At 40.2% G+C, this 23069-nt stretch overlaps 1 protein-coding gene across 1 annotated transcript in view; it reads right to left on the reverse strand.

Annotated features, from left to right (window-relative positions):
* LOC120861143 (protein O-mannosyl-transferase TMTC1) overlaps nucleotides 1-23069 on the reverse strand; it is a 302613-nt gene that overhangs the window by 101163 nt on the left and 178381 nt on the right. The window contains exon 9 of the mRNA XM_040236782.1: nucleotides 6661-6782. Coding sequence (XP_040092716.1) covers nucleotides 6661-6782 — 122 coding nt within the window. The remainder of the gene's footprint in view (nucleotides 1-6660; nucleotides 6783-23069) is intronic.

The following is a 23069-nucleotide window of genomic DNA, read 5'->3' on the forward strand; positions in this document are numbered from 1 at the left end:
TAGTTGAGGTCTCAAGGGGCTGGATGGAACAGTCCATGCTGGCACAGCAAGAGCAGAGAAACAAACACACTGGAGTCAAATCTTCCCATCCCTACCCTGTGGTATTCTGAAGGCCAATGTTAATTGCCTTTTGAAACCCCAATGTAGGGCAGCAGAGGGACTCAACATGTTGGACTCAGTACCATTCACCTTGTGAGCAATCTGACCTGTGCTTTGAGCCTGGGTTTAGATATTAGGCTTCAGCACAATTCCTGACTCTCTTCTCATGACTTGATATGGATATGCACACATCTGACCTGTTCTCATGGCTGCAACTTCTCTTGATAAGCTGCCTGCACTATCACCGCTTGAACGGGAGCATCTGACATTGCCCCTTGTTGTCCCACTTCAGTGATTAGGGTCCTATTTCCTCCTGGCAGGTAGTCCTTATTGCTGCTAAGCAAGGACACCCCATCAGTTCATGAGGAGGCCCCACACCAGGGCTGCCCGGACCAACTCCCAGTGCCCTCTGCTGGACCCTGCAGAGGGCCTATCCACATGGCAGGTGGACTTCCCCTCTTCTTGCCCCTCAGGGGACATGTCTCCCTTTCCCTACTTGGGCATCATGCTGAAACTAAGCAGACACAAGTGGTCCCATTCCAATACAGAACAAACAAGTGTTTCAGACCTTAAGAGGAAAAATTCATGCTTTACCCAAGGTTATTCCAAGTCACAAAGAGTGGAACTTTGGAGCTGAAAGGGACCTTCAAGACCATGTGGCATCCTGATAACTGGAGTTTAGATTTCCTAAACTGCAAAATGTCCAAAAAGGAGGAGCTGAGTGGGGGAGAAGAAATTAATGGAGGGTTGCACTCTCAATCCCCAGTGTGGCCATAGGCAGGGATATCTGTGGCATGAAGATATAAGCAACATTTGGGGACCACCAGGCAAGGCCAACACTCAGATTTTATAGACAGGAAAGTAATCCCCAGGATGGCCAGGCAGTGTGTTGATTCCCAGGTCAGTCTTCCTTCCACTGGATGTGCTAACATAAGATTTTATTGAAAGCAAATTATTTTTCTGTTGATTTGAGTATTTGGCAAAACTTTGATTCACTCTCAATCGTCACTCTCTTCCAGCAACTCTGAAGGTACATACGCATAGAGGGCTTATCAGTAGGGGTCCCCAATGTCAGATAACTAGTGTTCCTTTAGAGGTAACATGTCTCATTTTGCATCCTGGGAAATAAATAACCTGTGTAAGATTACAAATTCCATTTTAGAATTAGTAGGTATGATTTGAAGGTATTTGTCAAAACTGAAAATGGAAAAGAGCCACCTTTCCCCATTTTTCCATGTCTGATGTGTCCATTAGCTGAAGAACTACACAGCTCAAATAGGATCTCTTTTCCCCTCAAACACATGTTATCTATTTAACTTCTCCTTCCATGGTCCCAGTTTTTCTTGATCAATTCTGTCCACATTCTTGTTTCTGCCTTCACTTACCCCTGTCTGTTCTTCCCTCTCCCCTCATACATGTTTTCTTAAAATAGTTCCGGAATTTGCTCTTTGACACTAAAGTAAATAAATCATCCTTAATCTGGCATCTGAAAGGATCTCTGATCATATCCTCTGATTTTATTTGAGAGCTCTCAACAACTATGTCTGCTTCATTGATTCTAAGAAATTTTAGTCCTTTGAAGCATTATAAAGTGGTTTTTATGAAATACAAAAGTAGCCATTAAATTATATGCTACTCTTGAGATAAGAACAAGAGATCAAAACTTCTGTGAAAGAATGATTTAAGCCCCGAACTCCCCTGCCTGTTCAAAAAAGATATCCATAAAATTGGCATTTATCACCAGAAGAAAAGATTATTCCAGTTGCTTTTGGTGGTAAAACGTTGACCCTAAAGCCATACAACAGTGTGCTAAATAGATAGCCAATTTCTGTTCCTTTTATCCACAGATTTCAAAGTGCAAGTGAGAGGCAGGTGAGATTTTGGATCTTCGCTAGGTCAGGATGGAGGGAGAACAGAAGCCAAAAGATTTAAGTGACTTGTTCATTGTTAGGCAGAGAGGCAGAGGATGAAAGAGAACTGTGGATATGACTCATTCTGGGTTTTTCTTGAAAAATGGCCAAACCAGCCCCCTGGGGCTGCAGGGATCCACCCAGGATTCAGTGAGGGTGGACATGACCTCTGTAGTGTTCATGGATCGGATCTTAAAACTCAGAATGGGATCCTTAACTTGAACATTCAGTGAGCAGGAAGTTCCCCTATCAATTGAACTTTTAAGTTCATCTTCCTTTTGTTGGCTAAAGTTTTGGAGATAACACAGCTTTTCTACATTGATGAATTTCTATATTAAAGATGATGGTCTGTATCTTCAAGAAGGCCAGAATACATGCTGCATATTTTCCTCAAAGCAGCTGGGTGTGAATGCAGTGGGGAATGGCTCTTTCTTGTTGAGCTCAATAATGGGAGGAGAGCCATGCAGAGAGGATTCTCGTGTGTTTAAAAAAGCTTGGACACGTGCTTCAGCATCGTGGAAGCCAGCGTGCAGGTTTCTTAAATGCACTGGCTTCACTCGGTGCTCTGGCACTTTCCAAGGGACACTTGCAGTGTCTGTAACATTCTTTGTAGCCCTAAAGAAGATTCCAGCAGCTCCTTACCCAACTGTCTACCATCCTCCACTGAGATGGGCCAGCTGGTCTCTGCTGAGTGAAATCTTTTTAGGAGAAAGTACCCATTTTCATGAAAACTGTCACCATGGGTAACCAGCTCCAATGAAGTTACTTAAGACTCTTAAGTCATAGTACAGAAGTTTCACCACAAAAACGTTGATTTCTGACTCAGTTATACAGCTTTAGATAAAAGGAAATCCAGTGCCATAATTAATATGGCTCCCTTGTGGTACTCATTCCAACAGCGACCATGAAGGAAGGCTGGGGTTCATGAGAAGTACAATGTCTCTCAAAAACTCCTCAGCTTCCTCTGACCCCGGGCTCCCAGAATCAGAATTAAACTCTCAGGTGTGTGTTCAGAGCTGTGTATCTGGCCTGGTCACCTGCCCCCTTCATCAGCTCCAGGACCACCTCCCTGTCACACAGCCTTGGCATCTGCTGAGACTATAGATTTGGAGGGGAAAGAGTCCTGGCTGGACACACCGATAATGTGGATCTGAATACAGGAGACGCTGGGCAGTAAAGACAAACCCTCAGAAGATGATGACTTGGCATCAGCACTACAGTGCATAGATACAGGAACTTGGAGAGGAAAGGACAGCCATCTTTTAATAAAGATCAGTTTCCTGAAACTGATTTTTGGATGACTTTGCATCAAGTTTGCCCAATGCAGCAAAATTCAAATAAGTTCTGAGAGGCAGGCACGTGCTGTTGGTAATATTGATATTTTCTTTATATTTCAAACTTTTAATCCCAATCAGCTTATTCCTTATGGGAAAAGGGCAGTGGTGCAACTTTGACTATTTTGGAGCAAAGGAATGGAATCAGAGAAAGGCCTAGCTGTGACATGGCGGCACAGGGAGGGCCAGAGCTGGATGATTCTGTGCGTGGAGGACACACCTGCTGGGGTGAGAGAAACCCCTGGCTTTAAATAAGATAGCTTACACATGGTTGATGACAATATTATGGGCTTCCCCAGTGGCTCAAATGGTAAAGAATCTGCCTGCAATACAGGAGACCAAGGCTCAATCCCTGGGTCAGGAAGAGCCGCTGGAGGAGGAATTGGCAATCCACTTCAGTATTCTTGCCTGCAGAAATCCATGGACAGAGAAGCCTGGCAGGCTACAGTTCTTGGGATTGCAAAGAGTTGGACACGACTGAGTAACTAAATTTCACTTTTTCTTTCATAATGTTTACCTAAGTTTCTCTTCCAGAAGAATGAAATTTAACCTCTTGTTTAAAATTCCAGCCTTTCATTTCCTCAAAAAATTTTCTCTCGTATTTGGATTAGAAAAGTTCACTGCCCATGTAGTCAGAACCTCAATGGCTGAGGATTCAGATCTCAGGACTCCTAAAGTATCAAGTGCTGATTCCAAATGGAGTTGAGCTGAGAGTACTTAACTATGCTCAGATTTTCTTCATCTTTTTCCACTGAGCAGAATACTGAGGTTACTATCAGAGAAGCAATGTAAGCTGGAAGGTGACAGACGGGTCAGTAGACAAGGATCCATAATCCACCATTTTGCCACTTACTAGCTTTACCACTTGGAGAAGGCAATGGCACCCCACTCCAGTACTCTTGCCTGGAAAATCCCATGGACAGAAGATCCTAGAAGGCTGCAGTTCACAGGGTCACAAAAAGTCAGACACAACTGAGCGACTTCACTTTCACACACTGGGGAAGGAAATGGCAACCCACTCCAGTGTTCTTGCCTGGAGAATCCCAGGGATGGCGGAGCCTGGTGGGCTGCAGTCTATGGGGTCGTACAGAGTTGGACACAACTGAAACAACTTAGCAGCAGCAGCAGCAGCTTTATCACTTGGACAAGTAACTTAACTTAGAGCCCAGGCATTGTTTTTGTAAAATGGGTATAATGGTATCAGCTACCTCAGAAAGCTGATATCAACAATAGTAACAATTGATATTTACTAGTCATGTACAATACAAAGCATTTTATAGTTTTTTATATAACCATCTCACTTAATATTTATAATATCTCACTGAGTTCGGTGCCATTATCTTCATTTTACATAGATGAGAAAACAGACCTAGGGATGTCACACTCACGTCACACTATGACTGTAGGAACATGTCTTGAACCACCACATACAGCATGCATTAACTGAGAAAACAAATATAACACACTTAGTGGAATCCTTATACAATAAGGATTCAACAAAAGTTCTGATACAATTAGACTGTGATATTATTTTTAAAAATATCCAGACCCATCAAGTGTTTAGATTGAAAGGTGCCATTTTGTTTTTAATCAGCAGTTAAAATCTTTGGTGGGGGGGGGGAACACAAAACCCAGAGATTCACTAATTTTTGTAGCCTAAGATCTAGTAGAGCATGCCTGGGACAGGCGCTCTGTGAATATCTCTTAAGTGAAGAATGAATACAGATTCTACTTGGAATCAGAAGTACTGCAGACAAAACCTGACTGAAGCCACTCTCAGCTGCTCCAAGCAAAAACACATGTAGAACAGACACTAAAGTCTGCCTTTGCCCACCATATTCCTTAGTACTGACAAAGCCTCATAAGCTTATTATCTTAAGGCTGTGAAGGCAAAGAAATTGTGCTGTATTTTTGTCTTATCAAGTAGTTCTTATCAAGGAATAATCTCCTTCCCAAATTGTGCTGTAGACACAAAGAAAATTAAAGGCCACCTTTTCATTAACCAAGTCAAAGCAAGAGACTGTAAAGTCTTAGAAAAGCTGTGAGGTACTTAGTTTGAGGGAAGTTAAAGGTTATGAAATTCATTTCTAATTATATGCATTTAAAAATTCTCAATCAATATCCATAAATGAAATTAAATCTTATTTATTACTTAAATTAATTTTATTTAAATTAAATTTAAAGTTAACAAATTTCTAACTCAATATGAATGAATAATTTCCTGATAATATTTTGGTTTATTGTATTTATTTTGTTGCCTTTTAGAAAAGTTCATTCTTACTTATAATTCATAAAATCACTTAACTTTAGGAAGCTTATTAAAATATCCATTTTAAAAATGAGAGGGAATTTTCTGGCAGCCCAGTGATTAGGACTCTGTACTTTCACTGCTAAGGGTCAGGTTCAATCCCTGGTCGAGGAACTAAGATCTCATAAGCTGCACAGTGCGGCTTAAATAAAAGTAAATAAAATTAATAAATAAAGCTCTATAAGTTAAAGAAAAAAATTCAGTTTTTGGACTTCCCTGATGGTCCAGTGGTTAAGAACGTATCTTTCAGTGCAGGGGATGGGGGTTTGATACTTAGTCAGGAAACTAAGATCCCACGTGCCACATGGCAATAAAGCCCATGTGGGGCAGCAAAGACCCAGCACAGCCAAAATAAAAATAAAGAAATAACGTTCTAAAGTTTAAAAAAAAAATGAGTGTAAAAAAAATCATGTTCTGCTTAAGGTCACACAATAGATAAATGGCAGAACCATTTCAAGGACATTTTCAGGCTTCTGGAGAGAAACATGGCCTTGGAATGCTGACATTTGAATAAGACAAGAGAACAGACAAGCGTCACACTGTTCAAATATTCAAAGCTAAGTGGCATTATGTAGTCATACATGTCTGAAGGCCCTTTATAACTTTTAACCAATGTTTTTCTCAAGGACAAGTTTCTTTGAGATTGTTTCTATTTTTAAATTCAAGAACAAAGAAAGAGGGAGAAAGAAGATAGAAGTCAATTAAAATCATGCTACTTAACACAGTTAACAATTTTATGCAAATTAACAAATATTTCTAGAAAGTAACTCATTATGTTTAATAAGCACAGATACTTGAACAAAGAAGTTACGGTAAAATGATTGCTGCTAAAATCCTGAATATACTCGGGTCAATATTCTTATCCAGCTTCCTCTGTGGCTGTTTTTAAAGCTGATGTAATAAACACCTGAGCTCCACAAGGATCTAACTGTTATATACACACAAACAACAGTCTCTCTGGAGCCATCAGTGTTGGTCTCGTAAAGAGAAAACCAGAAACAGTAATTACCTAGGCATGTATAGGACTCTCTCGGCCACCACGAAACCCACCCTGAAGAAGAGGTTGCTGGCTGGGATGAACGGGAAAACCAGGAACAACAAGCCCACCAAAACTTCCCTGTGCTCCAGTCTCTGAAACACACAACAGTGGAGGACAAATTAATCTGGGTTTAATTCCACTTCAGTCAGCATTTAACCATCAAGTTCTTACTCAAGGAATGAATAAACTAGACCAATGTGGACCTTTTGATCAGTGTACTGATTCATCAGAGAAAGCCTTCAGGCTAAAACCTCTGGCTCACGGAAATATTCGCATGTTTGCCTGACACATATTTGCCACCCAGAACATCTGCTATTTGCGTAACATAATCAGTGACCATTACTCCTTGTTCTGGGCTGGCCCTACAGCAACACTACTTGGTCTGGTTTCTTTCAGAGTCCTTGTGCCCCCAGGCAACTCATTCCAGGGAGCACAGCAGCTGGGTAGGATAAAGCTCACTAAGGCATCATGGAGAATTATTGTCCTCTCAAAATAGAACACATTAAAAACAAATGAATAAACAAAGAAAAAAACCCACACAAAGCCCACCAGAGGAGGCAAATCTTAGCATGAAGGAAATGAAATGCAAATGGTGAAATAAGGGGCACCAGAGAGGGAGATCACTTGAGCTGAGGTGTTTTTAGCATCTTTCAAAGTAAGCTAGTAAGCATTTACTTGCTTGATTCCATGAAATTACTTGATTCCATGAAATTTTTTGGAGTAAAAATTCATTACAATAATTCATTAAACTGACAGAATACCTCTTATATTATATATAAAAAATTTGTAAAGATTTTTGTCACAACTAACAAAAATGTTTTATTTATTACCAACAATATGTTGTAATGGGCACTGTAAAAGGTAGTGTGTATTTCCAAATAGACACATTTGAAGGAAAATCCATTTAAAACAAATCTATATGTATGTATTGGATGATATTATTTAAAAAAATAATTGAAGAGGAAAACCAAATAGAACTTTCCATATTACTGTTTTAAACTTTTTCTTATAAACATTTTAAATAGCCTAATACTTTAAATATTTGCAAAATACTAAACAAAACATTTCAAAAACATAAATAAGACTCCCTAACACAAACTACTAATATTTTAAGTAGACAAAGTAAAAGATTTTAAGCATCTTGAGACATTTGCTACTTGGACTTTATTAAAATCTTTGTTTTGCTGACTACAATACACTGAATAATAAAATTTCTGAGAGTAATTCCATGTAAGCAAATGTGATTTGGACTATTTCCGTTGAACAATTAATGGTTCTGTAAGTCATTACCTCATTTTTTTTTTAAATTTACCTAAAGTAACCATACTCTTTAGAATTAAAAGATGAAAGAAAAAGAAGAAAAAAAACTTGCATAACAAGCTTTCAACTCAAATGGATGCAATTTTATATATTCTATGGTACATTTAAATTGAAGGAAAAACACAGGTAAGAAGTGGTAAGTTCATTATATTTAAAAGCTGAAAACTCTCTTCGTAATTTATTCTTTCAGTTTACAAAGTATATTTCAGTGCAAGAATTTAAAGTTTATATGAGGAACAAACACCCTAAGAATCCTATAATATGAAGGTGAGAAATGGAATATTTCCTTCATATTGACATCAGTGATTCTGGCCCTCAAAATGTGAATCCCTGACCTTAAGGTCACTCAGGAAGGAAGAAAATACCTGTGTGATCTGGCAGCCATGAGGCTGCAGCCACTCTCTACAGTGAGCACTGAGGAACTCAGGATGTGAAAAACACAGAATACTGGACCCAGATAGCTGAGATGCATATGAAAGGAATGATTTCAATGAGCCCAGACTCTTCCCTTGGATAGAAAAGTGCTAAATTCCTTAACCTGGGCTATCTGGTTTTCTTTAATTCATAAAATACTTTTGATGCTCAGACTACTTGTCCTTTATTGCAAACTTCTATATAACCAACTTCCCCTCACTTCCCTTTCCACCGGCCCCCCACCCCCACCCACTCCCCCTGCTTCAACAGAGCAATTCTCTCAGGGTTACATAAGACACTGTCTCCTGTGCTTAAAGTCCTAAAAATTCCCACCAATTAAAACGTAACTCTCAACTTTTAGGTTGTGACTATTTTTTTAAGTTGACAAAGGCAAGTATTTCTTGACAAAGTTGAAAATAAACCCCAGAGAATGAGTGTCTTGCCCAAGTGTTCCTTATGAACGTTGAGTCTATGTGATGGTCTCTCTCTCTTTCTTTTTTTGGACTATTCAAAAACTGAAATACTTCTACAAAAGTATTAGTGTGTCTTCCTAAAGAGATTTGTAAAGAGAATGTAAAATCCCCTATTAATTAATCCTCAGAATGAAGACAAGGGGAGGGACTGATGGAATTCTGACCAGGTCATGATATATCCATGTCCCTGGATTGTGTTTTACCCTATGAGATGCCTCCCCACCTCATCGCAGTTATTGGTGAGCATCCCTCATAGCTCTGAAAGAGGCATTGCCTTCACACCCCCAGTATCACCCCTTGCTGCCTGACCAAAGGCCTTCCTCATTGTGGTGGCACACGCTTATGTCCTTTACTCAGCAGAAGCCCGAGGCTCTGGGAGCCACTAGATGGAGAGGAGGCGGGTATCCCGGGCATGCAGAGGCTCCCTTGGCCATCTCCTCCCTCAGTTCTGGCGCCCCTGAAGTGGGTAGTCTGAGTGCCACTGCTGCAGGCAGTGGTGATGCTGAGTTGGGGACTGTAGGCTCCAGGCACCAACTTTCTTTCCTTCCTGGCCCTCATCCCAGTTGTAATTACATATTTTTCCGTGTGCTCACCATATTTTTCTAATGTCTCCACCAGACTCTAAGCTCTATGAGGACAGGAGCTGTTGAGCTGTATTCAGAGTTGTGTGGTTTCTGCTCAGCTCAGTGCCTGGCACTTAGTGAGTGTTTAGAAACATTTGTTGAATAAGTTAATAAATGAATAAATGTTCCAGGTGAGAGAGGAAACTGGGTGTGAGACAGGGAGAGGATGGAGAGGGCTTCCTGGTGGAGGGGACAATCTGGGGTTGAAGACTGAGTAGTGAATACTCACAAGGTAAATGTGCTGGTGTTAGGAGAGGAGGGAAGTGGTCACAGTGAGGTGCATTCCAGGCATAAGATATAGAAAATACAAAGCAGAGAATAACCTGTGCATGTTAGCAGGTGACGAATTATAAGGGTTTGGTATTCCCTGAGTGGAGCCGATTTTTACCTACAGGCAACTAGGAACAAGTTAAGGGTCCCACACACATAGAAGGGAAAGCAAGTCAGTGTTCCAAAGCTGATGTCCAGATTTAAGTTGGGGCCCTGCCATCATTAGTCACCTTGAGCAGGCAAGTAATTAGCCCTTCCTCGCCACAGCTATAAAATGACATAAGTGCAGCTCATGGTTCAGTGGGGTTGGTTGGATCAGCACAAAGATTTCTTGATCAGTTAAGGTCCATGTCATTGGAGTTGTGAGTTTAGAGGCCACCACTCCACAGAATGTGCAACCAGAAGGGCTGTCTTATATGTTTTCTTTATTTTCAAAACATTCAACTTAAGACAGTGGCACAGTGCCCAAACTCAATGAAGTTCCACTGTTTATCTCAAGGGAAATAATATTTATGAAAAGAGTTCTTGACTCTCAAATCAAACTGATGATAATCTTCTCTCCTCCTCATTCAGTCAAGAGAGATAGAACATATTCAAGAATATACTAAATATTGATATAAACTACAAGTTGATTGGCCAATCAGAATGTTGTAAAATTAGGGAAAAATATGTCATGGATGTGGCTGAACTTCCTAGAATGAGAAAGACTGGAAGGGAATCCAATTTTGTATCTTGTGGATCACAGATGTGACAGAGTTGGCTAAATAATTTATGGCTTATCTCAACCTAATAGGTTCAGATGAAATGCAAACAAAACATGAGTGGGGGAAAAATTTTCCAAAGTACATGAAGTGCATTCATTTCTAGGAAAGAGGTCACTGGAAATTTATTCCAAATATACTAGGGAGTAAAATGACAGAAGAATTAAAACAGCTAGTAATATAGCCATTAAAAATACGTTACTTGTCTGATTAACTGTGCAACTTTTGACAAATTAATTTACTTCTCTGATCAGTTAAACAAAAGAAAGTTTACCAATACCTACTGTATCTGTAGGAAAAATGTGTGATAGATTCACTGTGGTGGGTGTTAGGCTTGATTTTCTTCTGGCTCGAGAGGAGACAGAAAAGCATTTCCCTGAGCTGCAAAGAGATGAAAATCTCTTAACACACCTGTCAGGGTGCCCAGAGAATCACTCGGCCACCATTGCACAGCCATGTATCTGCGGGAGTTACTAATGGAAAAGCAGTGATCTCAGAAACATAGACTACCTCAGAGAAGCCCCAGCTCCAAAATCTGAGCCTAGCCTAGTGGCTTCTGGTTTATCCCATCCGCTTCCTACTCTTAGTTTCCTTTTCAAAGAACAAATCACAGATGAGGAAACATACACAAGCACATACACACACGCACACACACACACGTGCACACACACACACAGATGCACAGGCACGTGGCCAGCATTGTGCACACGAGTGGTCATGAGAAGACAACTCCACTCTCATTCAACCCACACAACCTCCACCATAGTCTGCTCCCTCCCAGAGCAGCAGAGAACAGGCCTCATTATAGTAATTATCACCGTCATCCCTATTATCATATTTTCTTTCGCCTCTAAACAGGTTACAGAGAAATAAAACAGTGCATTCAGCATGTTCTGACAGTTCTACAAAGAGCACAGTTATATTTCAACCCTAAGGATGCATTTGGCAGTTCTAGGCTCTAGCTGTCTGCATCTAATTTATCAGTTTTCAGGGAAGCTGATGACCATAAAGCTCCCTCATCAGCCCTGGGAGTAAGGTATATCCAAGCTGACAACTGACAGGGCTATATATGAGGCCCTCTTTTCTCATCTGTTCTTGGGTCTACTTCCTCCGTTAGACTATGCCTTCCCTGATGGGAGTCACCATCCTACTTAAATTTATCCAGATACCTGAACAAACATAGTTGGCATTCACCAAATTGTTGCAATAAGAAAAGATTAGTGATAGAAGCTACACATACATCTCTGGGGTTCAATTTAGAGACTTCTCACTATGGAAACCTTGCATTTTTTTGCCATCCTCCGAAATATAGTATTTACAGTGCTAATTTGGGTTGAGAAGTCCTCAGTCTTTGAATATCTAAACTGTCTTATGATTGCCTGCCAGAGTTGACCGACAGCATTTTTAATCAGGTACTTTTAATCAGGATGCATGCATGCAGAGGCATCCTTCCATGCCTCTCTCATTCCATTCATTGCTACTACTACCTGCTCTTGAAAGGTCGTGGGACTTTCATGCTCAGGAAAAATGACATCTTTCACATGACTGAAATTTAATTTTAATTTTGTGAATATTTCAGTGTATTAAAATACTCAATAATCACTATTATATTATTATGGAAGTTCTTTTTAATTGAGGAAGACAAGTTATTTAATCATTTGAAATCTCCATTGCTTTATCTGACTGCACTTTACTGCCTCATCTCTTGTTCTGAATCCCCATCTCTTGTACCAAGCTGGGGGCACTGGGCAGTGAGCTACGCTCATTTTCTTGTTAAGTGACTCTCAAATTTCCACCCAGTAGCAGGCAACACATTTATGCCAGTTTAAAAAATTCTCTTTAATGTTCACAACAGTTCAATGGAGATTAGCATTATTATCCCTGTTGTAATCTCAAATGCTTAAACCTCTGGGTCCTTCACAAATAACTGCAACTACAAATCAGCAAAAATGCATTGCATTATTTCTGTGAAAAATTTTCCTCACAGCTGCACAGGACTCCAGGTCTCCTTCCTGCAAGAGGAAACCTGGGCTCTCTCTGTGATGTTTGTGTATATTTTAATAATTTTTTGAAAACTCAGCTCCTTATATTACTGTCCAGAGGAAATGCATCAGTGAGTCTCCACTTGAGCAAATCAGAGGCTCAGGCTTATTTAAACCATCATGAGCTTTGAATCTACAGATGTCCTTTGATGCTTTCAAATGATGATAATACAGACTGCATGAAATGGATGGAGAGCTGGGCTCAGAAGACTAACTGGGGACCAGCATGGGAAGGGGCAAGTCAGAAGTGGAAGGACAGAAACAGCTTGATTATTTGGGGCAATGGGATTCTGTCTGAGCTCTGTACGAATGTATGTTGAACTTCCTTCCTCCCCATGGGCTGCTCTCTTCTCTACTTGATCTTCACTCTTGTCTATATTTTCCTTTGAATTGGACAGCCCCTCCCTTCTCCGCCTTTTCATACTGTTCATGGGGTTCTCAAGGCAAGAATGCTGAAGTGGCTTGCCATTCCCTTTTCCAGGGGACCACATTTTGTCTCTTGAGAGTCCCTTGGACAGCAAGGAAATCAAACCAGTCAATACTAAAGGAAATGAACACTGACTATTCATCGAAAGACCTGATGCTGAAGCTGAAACTCCAATACTTTGGTCACCTAATGCGAAGAACTGACTCATTGGAAAAGACCCTGATGCTGGGGAAGACTGAGGGCAAGGAAAAGTGGGTGACAGAGGGTGAGATGGTTGGATGGCATCACCGACTCAATGGACACAAGTTTGAGCAAACTTTGGGAGACAGTGAAGGACAGGGAAGCCTGGCATGCTGCCGTCCATGGGGTCACAAAGGGTTAGACATGACTTAGCAACTGAACAACAACTCCACATCTGTCTGATAGTGGCTCAGTTTGCCTAACTCCAGGCATAGCTCCGGTCTAGGGATCCTCTTAGTGTTGGTGACAGTTCCTTCCTTTGACATTTCAGGCCGTCTGGTATGTGTCCCTTGGCATGTTAGCTCCACTTTGCCCAAGGCACTGCAAAGGCCTGCAAAGGTCTCTTCATAAACCCTTCAGTCACTCCATTGGCTGTGCACTGTGTCTCCTGCCAGGGCTCTGACTAATAGATTACAGAGAAAGAGCGCAGAGATGGTAGGAGAGGTGTGGGTGCTGAAAAGTAGTCAGAACTCTGGCTTTCATGAGACAACTGGAGCCAGCTCCAGATCACTCCTGACTTGGTCCCATCCTTGCACTATTGTACTTCCAGTATGTTTTAGCCCTTGAGTGAACCACCATTTTCTGAGGCCATTGAGATTATAGAAAAATTCTAATGTTGTATAAAAACAGTGAAGACAAATGCCAATCTGAGAGAGCTTTATCTGGCAAATGATATTTAGACCAATCTCTCAATAGTGGGAGAAGAGAAAGTTTTGAATTTTTACTGCTATTGTTATATCAAATGCAACAGTCCACTTCTTAATGATTCAAACAAGATCTAGAATCTGATCAACATATCAGTAATGGAGGAATCGAGAGAAATCTTGGGACAGTCTTAAAGAGAATAAGAAAATTTGAAAGCTTATTCTCAGAGCTTCAGTTACAGCTGCCAAACTCCTTGGTGATTTTACAGTTAACGGGGACCCTAAGTTAGACCACAGTGACATGCTCAAGAGGCTGAAGGACAGTCTGCCCATGACATGAACACAATTCATATCTCACACATAAGTGTGGAAAGGTACCACTTGCAATTTTTTCCTTCACTGGTCTGAAATCAACAGAATAAGCCAAGCTGGGGAAAAAATAGCTTTGATTCAGGATCTCAATAACAGCTGCCAACACACATTCTACACTTGCCTCGAGCTGGTGATATCACTTCCTCATTTTCATGTGCTCCAAAATTTACTCATAAATGCTCAGGGAAAAAAATTTTAAAAGGGGAAATGAATGAAGAAATTATATCTCCTTGGAGACAAAAGTAGATTTGTACACGGTCTCCTCTGAGCCAATTTAAACACTGCTTGTCCCATGCCAAGGTTTCTTCACCGAGGAGCTCTGCCAGTCACACTGATGAGCGGAGAGTCGAAGGGAGATTAAAATCAGAGCATTCCTAAACCAACACTTCTGATTTCTGATCTTGGGTTATATACTTCATTTTTTTTTTTTTGCAGAGTTTTTGTTTGATTTGCTTTTAATCAATCATCTGAATCTTCCTGCAAACACTAGTTCCTGGGATTGAAACTTCTTATCTCACAAAAGCACACTATTATGTTGTTTCAGAATCAAATCAGGTGGAAGACTGAAGCACTCAGATTGTTTTACTCAAGTGAGAATAAACTAATTTAAACTTTATTTGGAAATGTGCCTTACATTCTCTGTAAGTGTGTTTTAAATGTTCAAAGGCAAATAAAAGCAAACATCTTTTAAAGGCACTTTAGAAGAAGCGTGATTGGAAAACACCAGTCTAGTGCATGAAAACACCATTCATTTTCATAAACAAGCACTAGTAAGGAGTTAAGGGAATTAAGTAAGTTAGAAAAATATTGTTCACGAAATCTTTTTCCTGATTCAAAAGAAAATATCACAGGAATTCATGGAGACATGGGAGAAGAAAAGAATGAACTTTCTTCATTTCTATCTGTGGTTTTGAACAAAAATGGAAAAGTACTTACTATAAAGCTGTGTATTTTTAAAAAAAGTTGTGAGGAAGACTAGCAAGATGAAAGGTAGGAGCAAGACAAAATCCTTCTAAGGTTGTGTTCGACATATAGATTATTACACATGGGCTATGGGAAAGGCTCATGCAGAAGGGCAAACAAAAGCCAGCTGATAAGCGGCAAATGGTAGAGGGTAAAGGAAAAGCAAGAGACTCCTAAGCAATACCATATGCCAGACATTTGACTTAGCCTGTCCCATTGATGTTTTGTGATATTATTACAAGATAGGTAATTATCCCCAGTTATATAGATGAGGAAATGGAAGCTTAGAGGGCTTAAAGACACATCTACACTGATCCAATTAGTGAAAATCAAGGGGTTCAAACTGAGGTTTGATTCAGCCCAAAGCCTGGTCTTTCCCCACAATCCCTTGGGCTTTGGGATCCAAAGACAAGGTCAAGGGAGTGTACATGGGGGGAGATTTCAACACTTTTCTTCTTCCTAGGTTTGTAGCAGAAACACACAGAGAAGACAAGACCTAGCAATTTGGAGGTTACCTAGCAAGGTATTGCTAGGCTGATCCAGAAATCTCACCACTGAGGTCTGTGACAAAGGGCATCACTGAGCCATGTTGCTACATAAACACTGACACAAATTTCCAGCTTGCAGGGATGAAGAAGGATGTGTGGCATGAAATGTGTATTCCTTGTCAAGGATTCCATTTCAATAAACACTTTCAGGTGGCCCACCTACTCACCCCTACAACCTGCCTCTGGACATATCTGTGCCCACAGCCACAATAGGGGAAGATGCCATTCATTTGACTGCTCTTTAGTTACTGAATTGTAAGTCAAAATTATATTTAAGAAGGCTTGAGAAAAGAATAAGGATTATTTCTGACATAAGAAATCAAATATTATGATGAGATTGCTCTTCTTATTAAGGAAAATAAGAGTGCATTCATATTCTAGTGACTGGAGAGAAACAGTGAATAAGTTGAGTGGAAAAAGACCTTCTAAGTGTTAAATCTATACATGCTCTGTAGCTTGTTGCTCTAAACTCCTTTTTAAATATTCACCTGTTTACTATGAAGTTGATGTTGTTCAGTCACTCAATCATGTCCAACTATTTGTGACCCCACGGACTGCAGAATGCCAGGCTTCCCTGTCCTTCACCATCTCCTGGAGTTTGCTCAAACTCACATCTGCTGAATAGGCGATGCCATCCAATCATCCTGTTCTCTGTTGTCCCCTTCTCCTCCTGCCTTCAATCTTTCCCAGTATCAGCCTTTTTTATGGCCTGACTCTCACATCTGTATATGTCTCCTGGAAAAACCATAACTTTGACTGTGATTTTGACTACAGATCTTTGTCAGCAAAGTGATGTCTGCTTTTTAATATGCTGCCTAGGTTTATCATAGCTTTTCTTCCAAAGAGCAAACATCCTTTAATTTCATCGCTGCAGTCACCATCCACAGTGATTTTGGAGCCCAAGAAAATAAAATCACTCACTGTTTTCATTGTTTCCCCATCTATTTGCCATGAAGTGATGGAATTGGATGCCATGATCCCTGTAAATGCTTTATGAATGTTGAGTTTTAACCCAGCTTTTTCTCTCTCCTCTTTCACCTTCATAAAGTGGCTCTTTAGGGTGGTATCATTTGCATATCTGAGGTTATTGATATTTCTCCTGGCAGTCTTGATTCCAGCTTGTGCTTCATCTTGCCTGGCATTTCACATGATGTATTCTGCATATAAGTTAAATAAGCAGGGTGATACTATACAGCCTTGACATACTCCTTTTCCAGTTTGGAACCAGTCTGTTGCTCCATGTCCGGTTCCAACTGTTGCTTCTTGATCTACATACAAGTTCCTCAGGAGGCAGGTAAAGTGATTTGGTAACCCCATTTCTCTAAGAATCTTCCACAGTTTGTTGTGATCCATGCAGTCAAAGGTTTTAGCATAGTCGATGAAGCAGAAGTAGATGTTTTTCTGAAATTTTTTTACTTTTTCTATGATCCAGTGGATGATGGAAATTTGATTTCTGGTTTATCTGCCATTTCTAAATAGAGCTTGAACATCTGAAAGTTCTCAGTTCACATATTGTTGAAGCTTAGCTTGAAGGATTTTGAGTATTACTTTGTTAGCATGTGAAATGAGTACAATTGTGAGGTAATTTGAACATTCTTTGGCATCGCTCTTCTTTGGGATTGGAATGAAAACAGACCTACTCCAGTCCTGTGGCCACTGTGGGCTTTCCAAATTTGCTACCATATGAGTGCGGCACTTTCACAGCATCATCATTTAGGATTTGAAATAGTTCAGTTGGAATTCCATCACTCCACCTGCCTTATTTGTAGTCATGCTTCCTAAGACCCACTTGCCTTCACAATCCAGGATATCTGCCTCCAGATGAGTGATCACACCACTGTGGTTATTTGGGTCATTAAGAATATCTTTTTTTAATAGTTCTTTTATATTCTAAATACACTAAAGGTGTATTCTTGCCACCTTTTCTTAATATCTTCTGGTTCTGTTAGGTCCATACTGTTTCTGCCCTTTATTGTGCCCATCTTTGCATGAAATGTTCCCTTGGTATCTCTGATTTTCTTGAAGAGATTAGTCTTTCCCACTCTACCGTCTTCCACTATTTCTTTGCATTGATCACTTAGGAAGGCTTTCTTGTCTCTCCTTGCTATCCTTTGGAACTCTACATTCAGATGGGTATATCTTTCCTTTTCTCCTTTGCCTTTTGTTTCTCTTCTTTTCTCAGTTATTTGTAAGGTCTCCTCAGGCAACCATTTTGCCTTTTTGCATTCGTTCTTCTTGGGGATGGTCTTGATCACTGCCTCCTGTACAATATCATGAACTTCTGTCTTCAGGCACTCTATCAGATCTAATCCCTTGAATCTATTTGTCATTTCCACTATATAATCAACAGGGATTTGATTTAGGTCATACTTGAATGGCCTAGTGTTTTTTTCCTGTAGGCGTGGCTAAGTTGCTTCCATCATGTCTGATTCTTTTGCTACTCTGTGGACTGTAGCCCACCAGGCTCCTCTGTCCATGGAATTCTCCAGGCAAGTATATTGGAATGGATTGCTGGGCTCTCCTCCAGGGCATCTTCCAACCCAGGGATCAAACCCACATCTTTTGGGTCTCCTGCATTGGCAGGTGGGTTCTTTACTGTTAGCGCCACCTAGGTAGACACAATGGTTTTCCCTACTTTCTTCAACTGAGTCTGAATATTGCAATAAGGAGTTCATGATCTGAGCCACAGTCAGCTCTAGGTCTTGTTTCTATTGACTCTATAGAGCTTCTCCATCTTCGGCTGCAAAGAATATAATCAATCTGGTTTCGATATTGACCATCTGGTGATGTCCATGTGTAGAGTCATCTCTTGTGTTGTTGGAGGAGGATGTTTGCTATGACCAATGTGTTCTCTTGAGAAAACTCTGTTGGCCTTGGCCCTGCTTCATTTTGTACTCCAAGGCCAAACTTGCCTGTTACTCCAGGTATCTCTTGACTTCCTACTTTTGCATTCCAGTCCCCTATGATGAAAAGTACATCTCTTTTGGGTGTTAGTTCTAGAAGGTCTTGTAGGTCTTTGTAGAACCATTCAACTTCAGTTTCTTCAGCATTACTGGTTGGGGCGCAGACTTGGATTTTTGTGATACTGTATGGTTGGCCTTGGAAACAAACTAAGATCATTTTGTTGTTTTTTGAGATTGCACCCAAGTACTGCATTCCAGAATCTTTTATTGACTATGAGGGCTACTCCATTTCTTCTAAGGGATTCTTGCCCACAGTAGTAGATATAATGGTCATCTGAATTAAATTCACCCGTTCTGGTCCATTGTAGTTCACTGATTCCTAAATGTCAGTGTTTACTCTTGCCATCGCCTGTTTGACCACTTTCAATTTACCTTTTGGACTTAACATTCCAGGTTCCTAAGCAATATTGTTCTTTACAGTATTGGACTTTACCTTCATCACCAGACAAATCCACAGCTGGGCATCATTTCCACTTTGGCTCCATCTGTTTATTTCCTTCTGGAGCTACTTCTCCACTCTTCTCCAGTAGCATAATGGAAACCTACCAACCTGGGGAGTTCATCTTTCTGTGTCATATCTTTTTGCTTTTTCATAGTATTCACAGGGTTCTCAAGGTAAGAATGCTGACATGGTTTGCCATTCCACTTCTCCAGTGGAACCCCAGTAGAGTTCTTGTCAGAATTCTCTACCATGAGCCATCCGTGTTGGGTTACCCTGCAAGGCATGGCTCACAGTTTCATTGAGTCAGACAAGGCTGTGATTCATGTGATAAGTTTGGTTAGTTTTCTGTGATTGCAGTTTTCATTCTGTCTGCCCTCTGATGGATGAAGCTAAGAGACTTGTGAAAGCTTCCTGAAGGGAGGGACTGGCTTCACAGAAAACTAGGTCTTGTTGTGGTGAGCAAGACCATGCTCAGTTAATCTTTAATTCAATTTTCTGCTGGTTCTGCTGGCTGTGTTGTTTGGCTTGAGTTCAAGTCTATGAACTATTTTATGTATAAATCTTACAAGAATGTAATCCTGTCATAACCACTTATTTTTTGCATTTTCTAACTTTTAATTTTTTTAATTTTTTTTTTAACTGAAATATAATTGTTGGTCAATATTATATAAGTTCATGCCAATGCTTGTGCTCAATCACTAAGTTCTGTCTGTCTTTGGACTGTAACCCAAGAGGCTCCTCTGTCCATGGAATTCTCCAGTCAAGAATATTAGAGTGGGTTGCCATTCCTTTCCCTATGGGATCTTCCCAACCCAGGGATCAAGCTCGTACTGCTGAGACACCTGGGAAACCCATTACAAAAGTTACAGGTGTATAAAATAGTGATTCATAGTTTTTACAGTTTATACTCCATTTATAGTTACAAAATATTGATTATATTCCCTGTGTTGTACAATATAGCCTTGTAGCTTATTTTATACATAATAGTTTGTACATTCTAACTCCTTATCCCAGTGTTGCCCCTCCCTTTTCCTTCTCCCCATTGGTAAACACTAGTTTGTTGAATTTTTAGATTCCACATAAAGTGGTATCATGCGGTATTTCTCTTTGTCTGATAACCACTTACTCTTGTAACACCTGTGATATTCATATTTATACCAGATATTTGCTCAGGAGGATAGATTTGGAAAATCAAAAGAGTAGTGTTGCCCTAAGAGCTATATGTTCATATGTGTTGAGACTAAAGCTATCTGAGTGGACTTAGAAGAAAGGAGGAGCTGGAAGGAGGCACCAAGAATGCCCAGCACACCTCTGGCTTCAGGGGAGGCCCTGTCCAGAGGAGGGTGAGTGGTGTACTGCACACGGGCCCTGTGGGTCCAAGAAGAGAAAACTGTCAGCAGAGGCTCACTTGAGCCTGGAGCTTGTCCAGGGTAGAAAGGGGAAAAGGTCACCACTTAGGGGTCCAGGTCTTCCATCATGCTCCCTGCATCTAGCTCTGGCTAGTGAAACAAAAATGTCTCAGGTAATGCTACTGAATTCTCTGTGGAGAACAGTAACAGTAAGTGACTTTAGGTAGGAGGGAGGCAGAAACAATTAACCATTTTTTTCCCTCTTTAAGAATTCAGTTAAGAACCAAGGTGGATTTAACCTTGCAAGTGAAGTCATGCATGAATTCAGTTTTGATGACAAGGAAATGGAGGCAGAGGATAAATTAGATGTATTTTATAAATAACTTTGTTCCTATGGCAATATACATGCCTGGCAGAAGTGGTCTTCTACCTATGACTACTGTTTAAACATTTGTAAGATGTCCCTCTGCCAAAACTTTTCAAAGCAGGATGCTATGGACTTATTTTCTGTTAAGAAACAGACACGATTGTTACTTTTTTCACACTGTGAGTCACAGTCACTCAGAGGTATGATTAATCTTCCCACTTTGGATTGTCACACAGAGGACAGTCCCTCCCTTCTGTAATCTAAAATGAATGAGGAGAAGAAACCACAAAAACCCCAAATAGTTCCACACAGTAAAGATGCAAAGGTTTTACAGCAGCATTCCTTAAAGACAATAATAATTCATCATATTTTATCAAACAAAATGCAGTTTGGCTTACTTCAAGGTTACAAATGTGAAAGTAATAAGAAAGTTAGTGGCTTCTCTCAATAGCTAAAAAAAAAAAAAAGTGAATTTTAACTTGTCCAGTTGAGCTTCTGAAGTAACTGCTATTAATAATGGATATGATTCCTACTATCCATCAATGTACTCCTCCAAAATCAAAGAATCTTCTGTATTCAAAATATGTTGGATCTCTTTATAAGACCCACTTTCCTGCTTCTGAAACATACAGTAATAAAAGTGTGATTGATCACTTTGCTTTATCAGAAATTGTTAAAGCTCTCTGTTGTTTTTTTTTTTAACAAGTAACTGACATGATTAAATAATGTTCTTCCTTTACCTTGAACTGTGCATCTGAACAGCCTATCTACCACAGCCTAAAAGGGCAATTAATGGATTAATGAATGCAACAAAGGATGGAAACAGAGGCCTGAGGTTTTAATACAGTATCAAGTACTTGTAATTTTCTAAGTTCAGACATTTCAACACCTATTATCATTGCTTCAATAAGGCCTCCTTTCTACTAAACCGCAACAGCATGAATCTCTGAAGTGCAGATAAGAGAGAAGCAGCATAGGACCTATATGAATCTTGACATAAAAGTAAGAATTCCACCCCCTAGTCACTGATTGAGAGTCAGTTTCTCCTTGGGAAATTTTTACAAGATAAAAGAAGAAATCTTTCAGATGGCCAAACAAAGGGTAAAAGTGTTTTAACCCCCAAGTGAAGACACTGACAGAGTGAGTACCTCTGCAACAGGCAGAACACTAGAGTTCGCTGGCCCGAGTCACCCACATCAAAAGGAACTGTGGTGCCCTGGAAGGAGAGAATGTTCAATGCAATGCCAGAGAGGCTGACATTAATAATGTTGTTCCCAGTTAACCACTTGTTAATAGCAAATGCCAGGGGACAGGGCACAAACTGACTAGGCCAATTTGGCCATTGAAAGTTGCCAGGCCCTTCTATAAATACTCTGGCCTCTGGCAATAGGAGCCATACAGGACACAAAAATGAACACAAGTTTTACATGAAATTCTGCCAAAAGTGCAACCATTTATCATCAAACAGTCACACATTGGCTTTTCATGAAGCTCCAGGAAGTCTTTTCTCTGTCCTCCAGTCTTTCTACAAGAACCGACAATGAAAGGAGCTTTGTTCTTAGGAAGAACCGCTCACTTTTCACTCCGGTAAGGTACACAGTCTTCTGTCAACACCTTCTTTTAAAAACAACAGCACAGAGTGAAGTAAGAGAAAGAGAAAAATAAATACTGCATCTTAACACTTAACACAATATATACATGGAACCTAGTAAGATGGTACTGATAAACCTATTTGCAAGGCAGCAGTAAAGACACAGACATAGAGAACAAACTTGTACCACAGGAGGGGAAGAAGAGGGTGGGATGAATGGAGAGAGGAGCATGGAAACATACACTATCATATATAAAATTGGATAGCCAGTGGGAATTTGCTGTATGACTCAAGGAGCTCAAATCCAGTGCTCTGTTGGGATGGGTGGGAGATGGAAGAGAGGTTTAAGAGGGAGGGGTATATGCATACCTATGGTTGATTCATGTTGACATATGGCAGAAACTAACTTAGCAATATTGCTAAGCAATTATCCTTCAATTAAATAACTAAAAAAACAAAAACAAAACAACAGTGAAGCAAATAAAGATACATTTTTAAAACTGCTCCAGTTACAAGGAGCACATGTGCAGAGATACATGCCACATTACTCTGGTCTCCCTTGGGAAACTG

The sequence above is a fragment of the Oryx dammah genome, unplaced genomic scaffold (assembly GCF_014754425.2).
Source record: "Oryx dammah isolate SB20612 unplaced genomic scaffold, SCBI_Odam_1.1 HiC_scaffold_11229, whole genome shotgun sequence".
NCBI classification, from domain to species: domain Eukaryota; kingdom Metazoa; phylum Chordata; class Mammalia; order Artiodactyla; family Bovidae; genus Oryx; species Oryx dammah.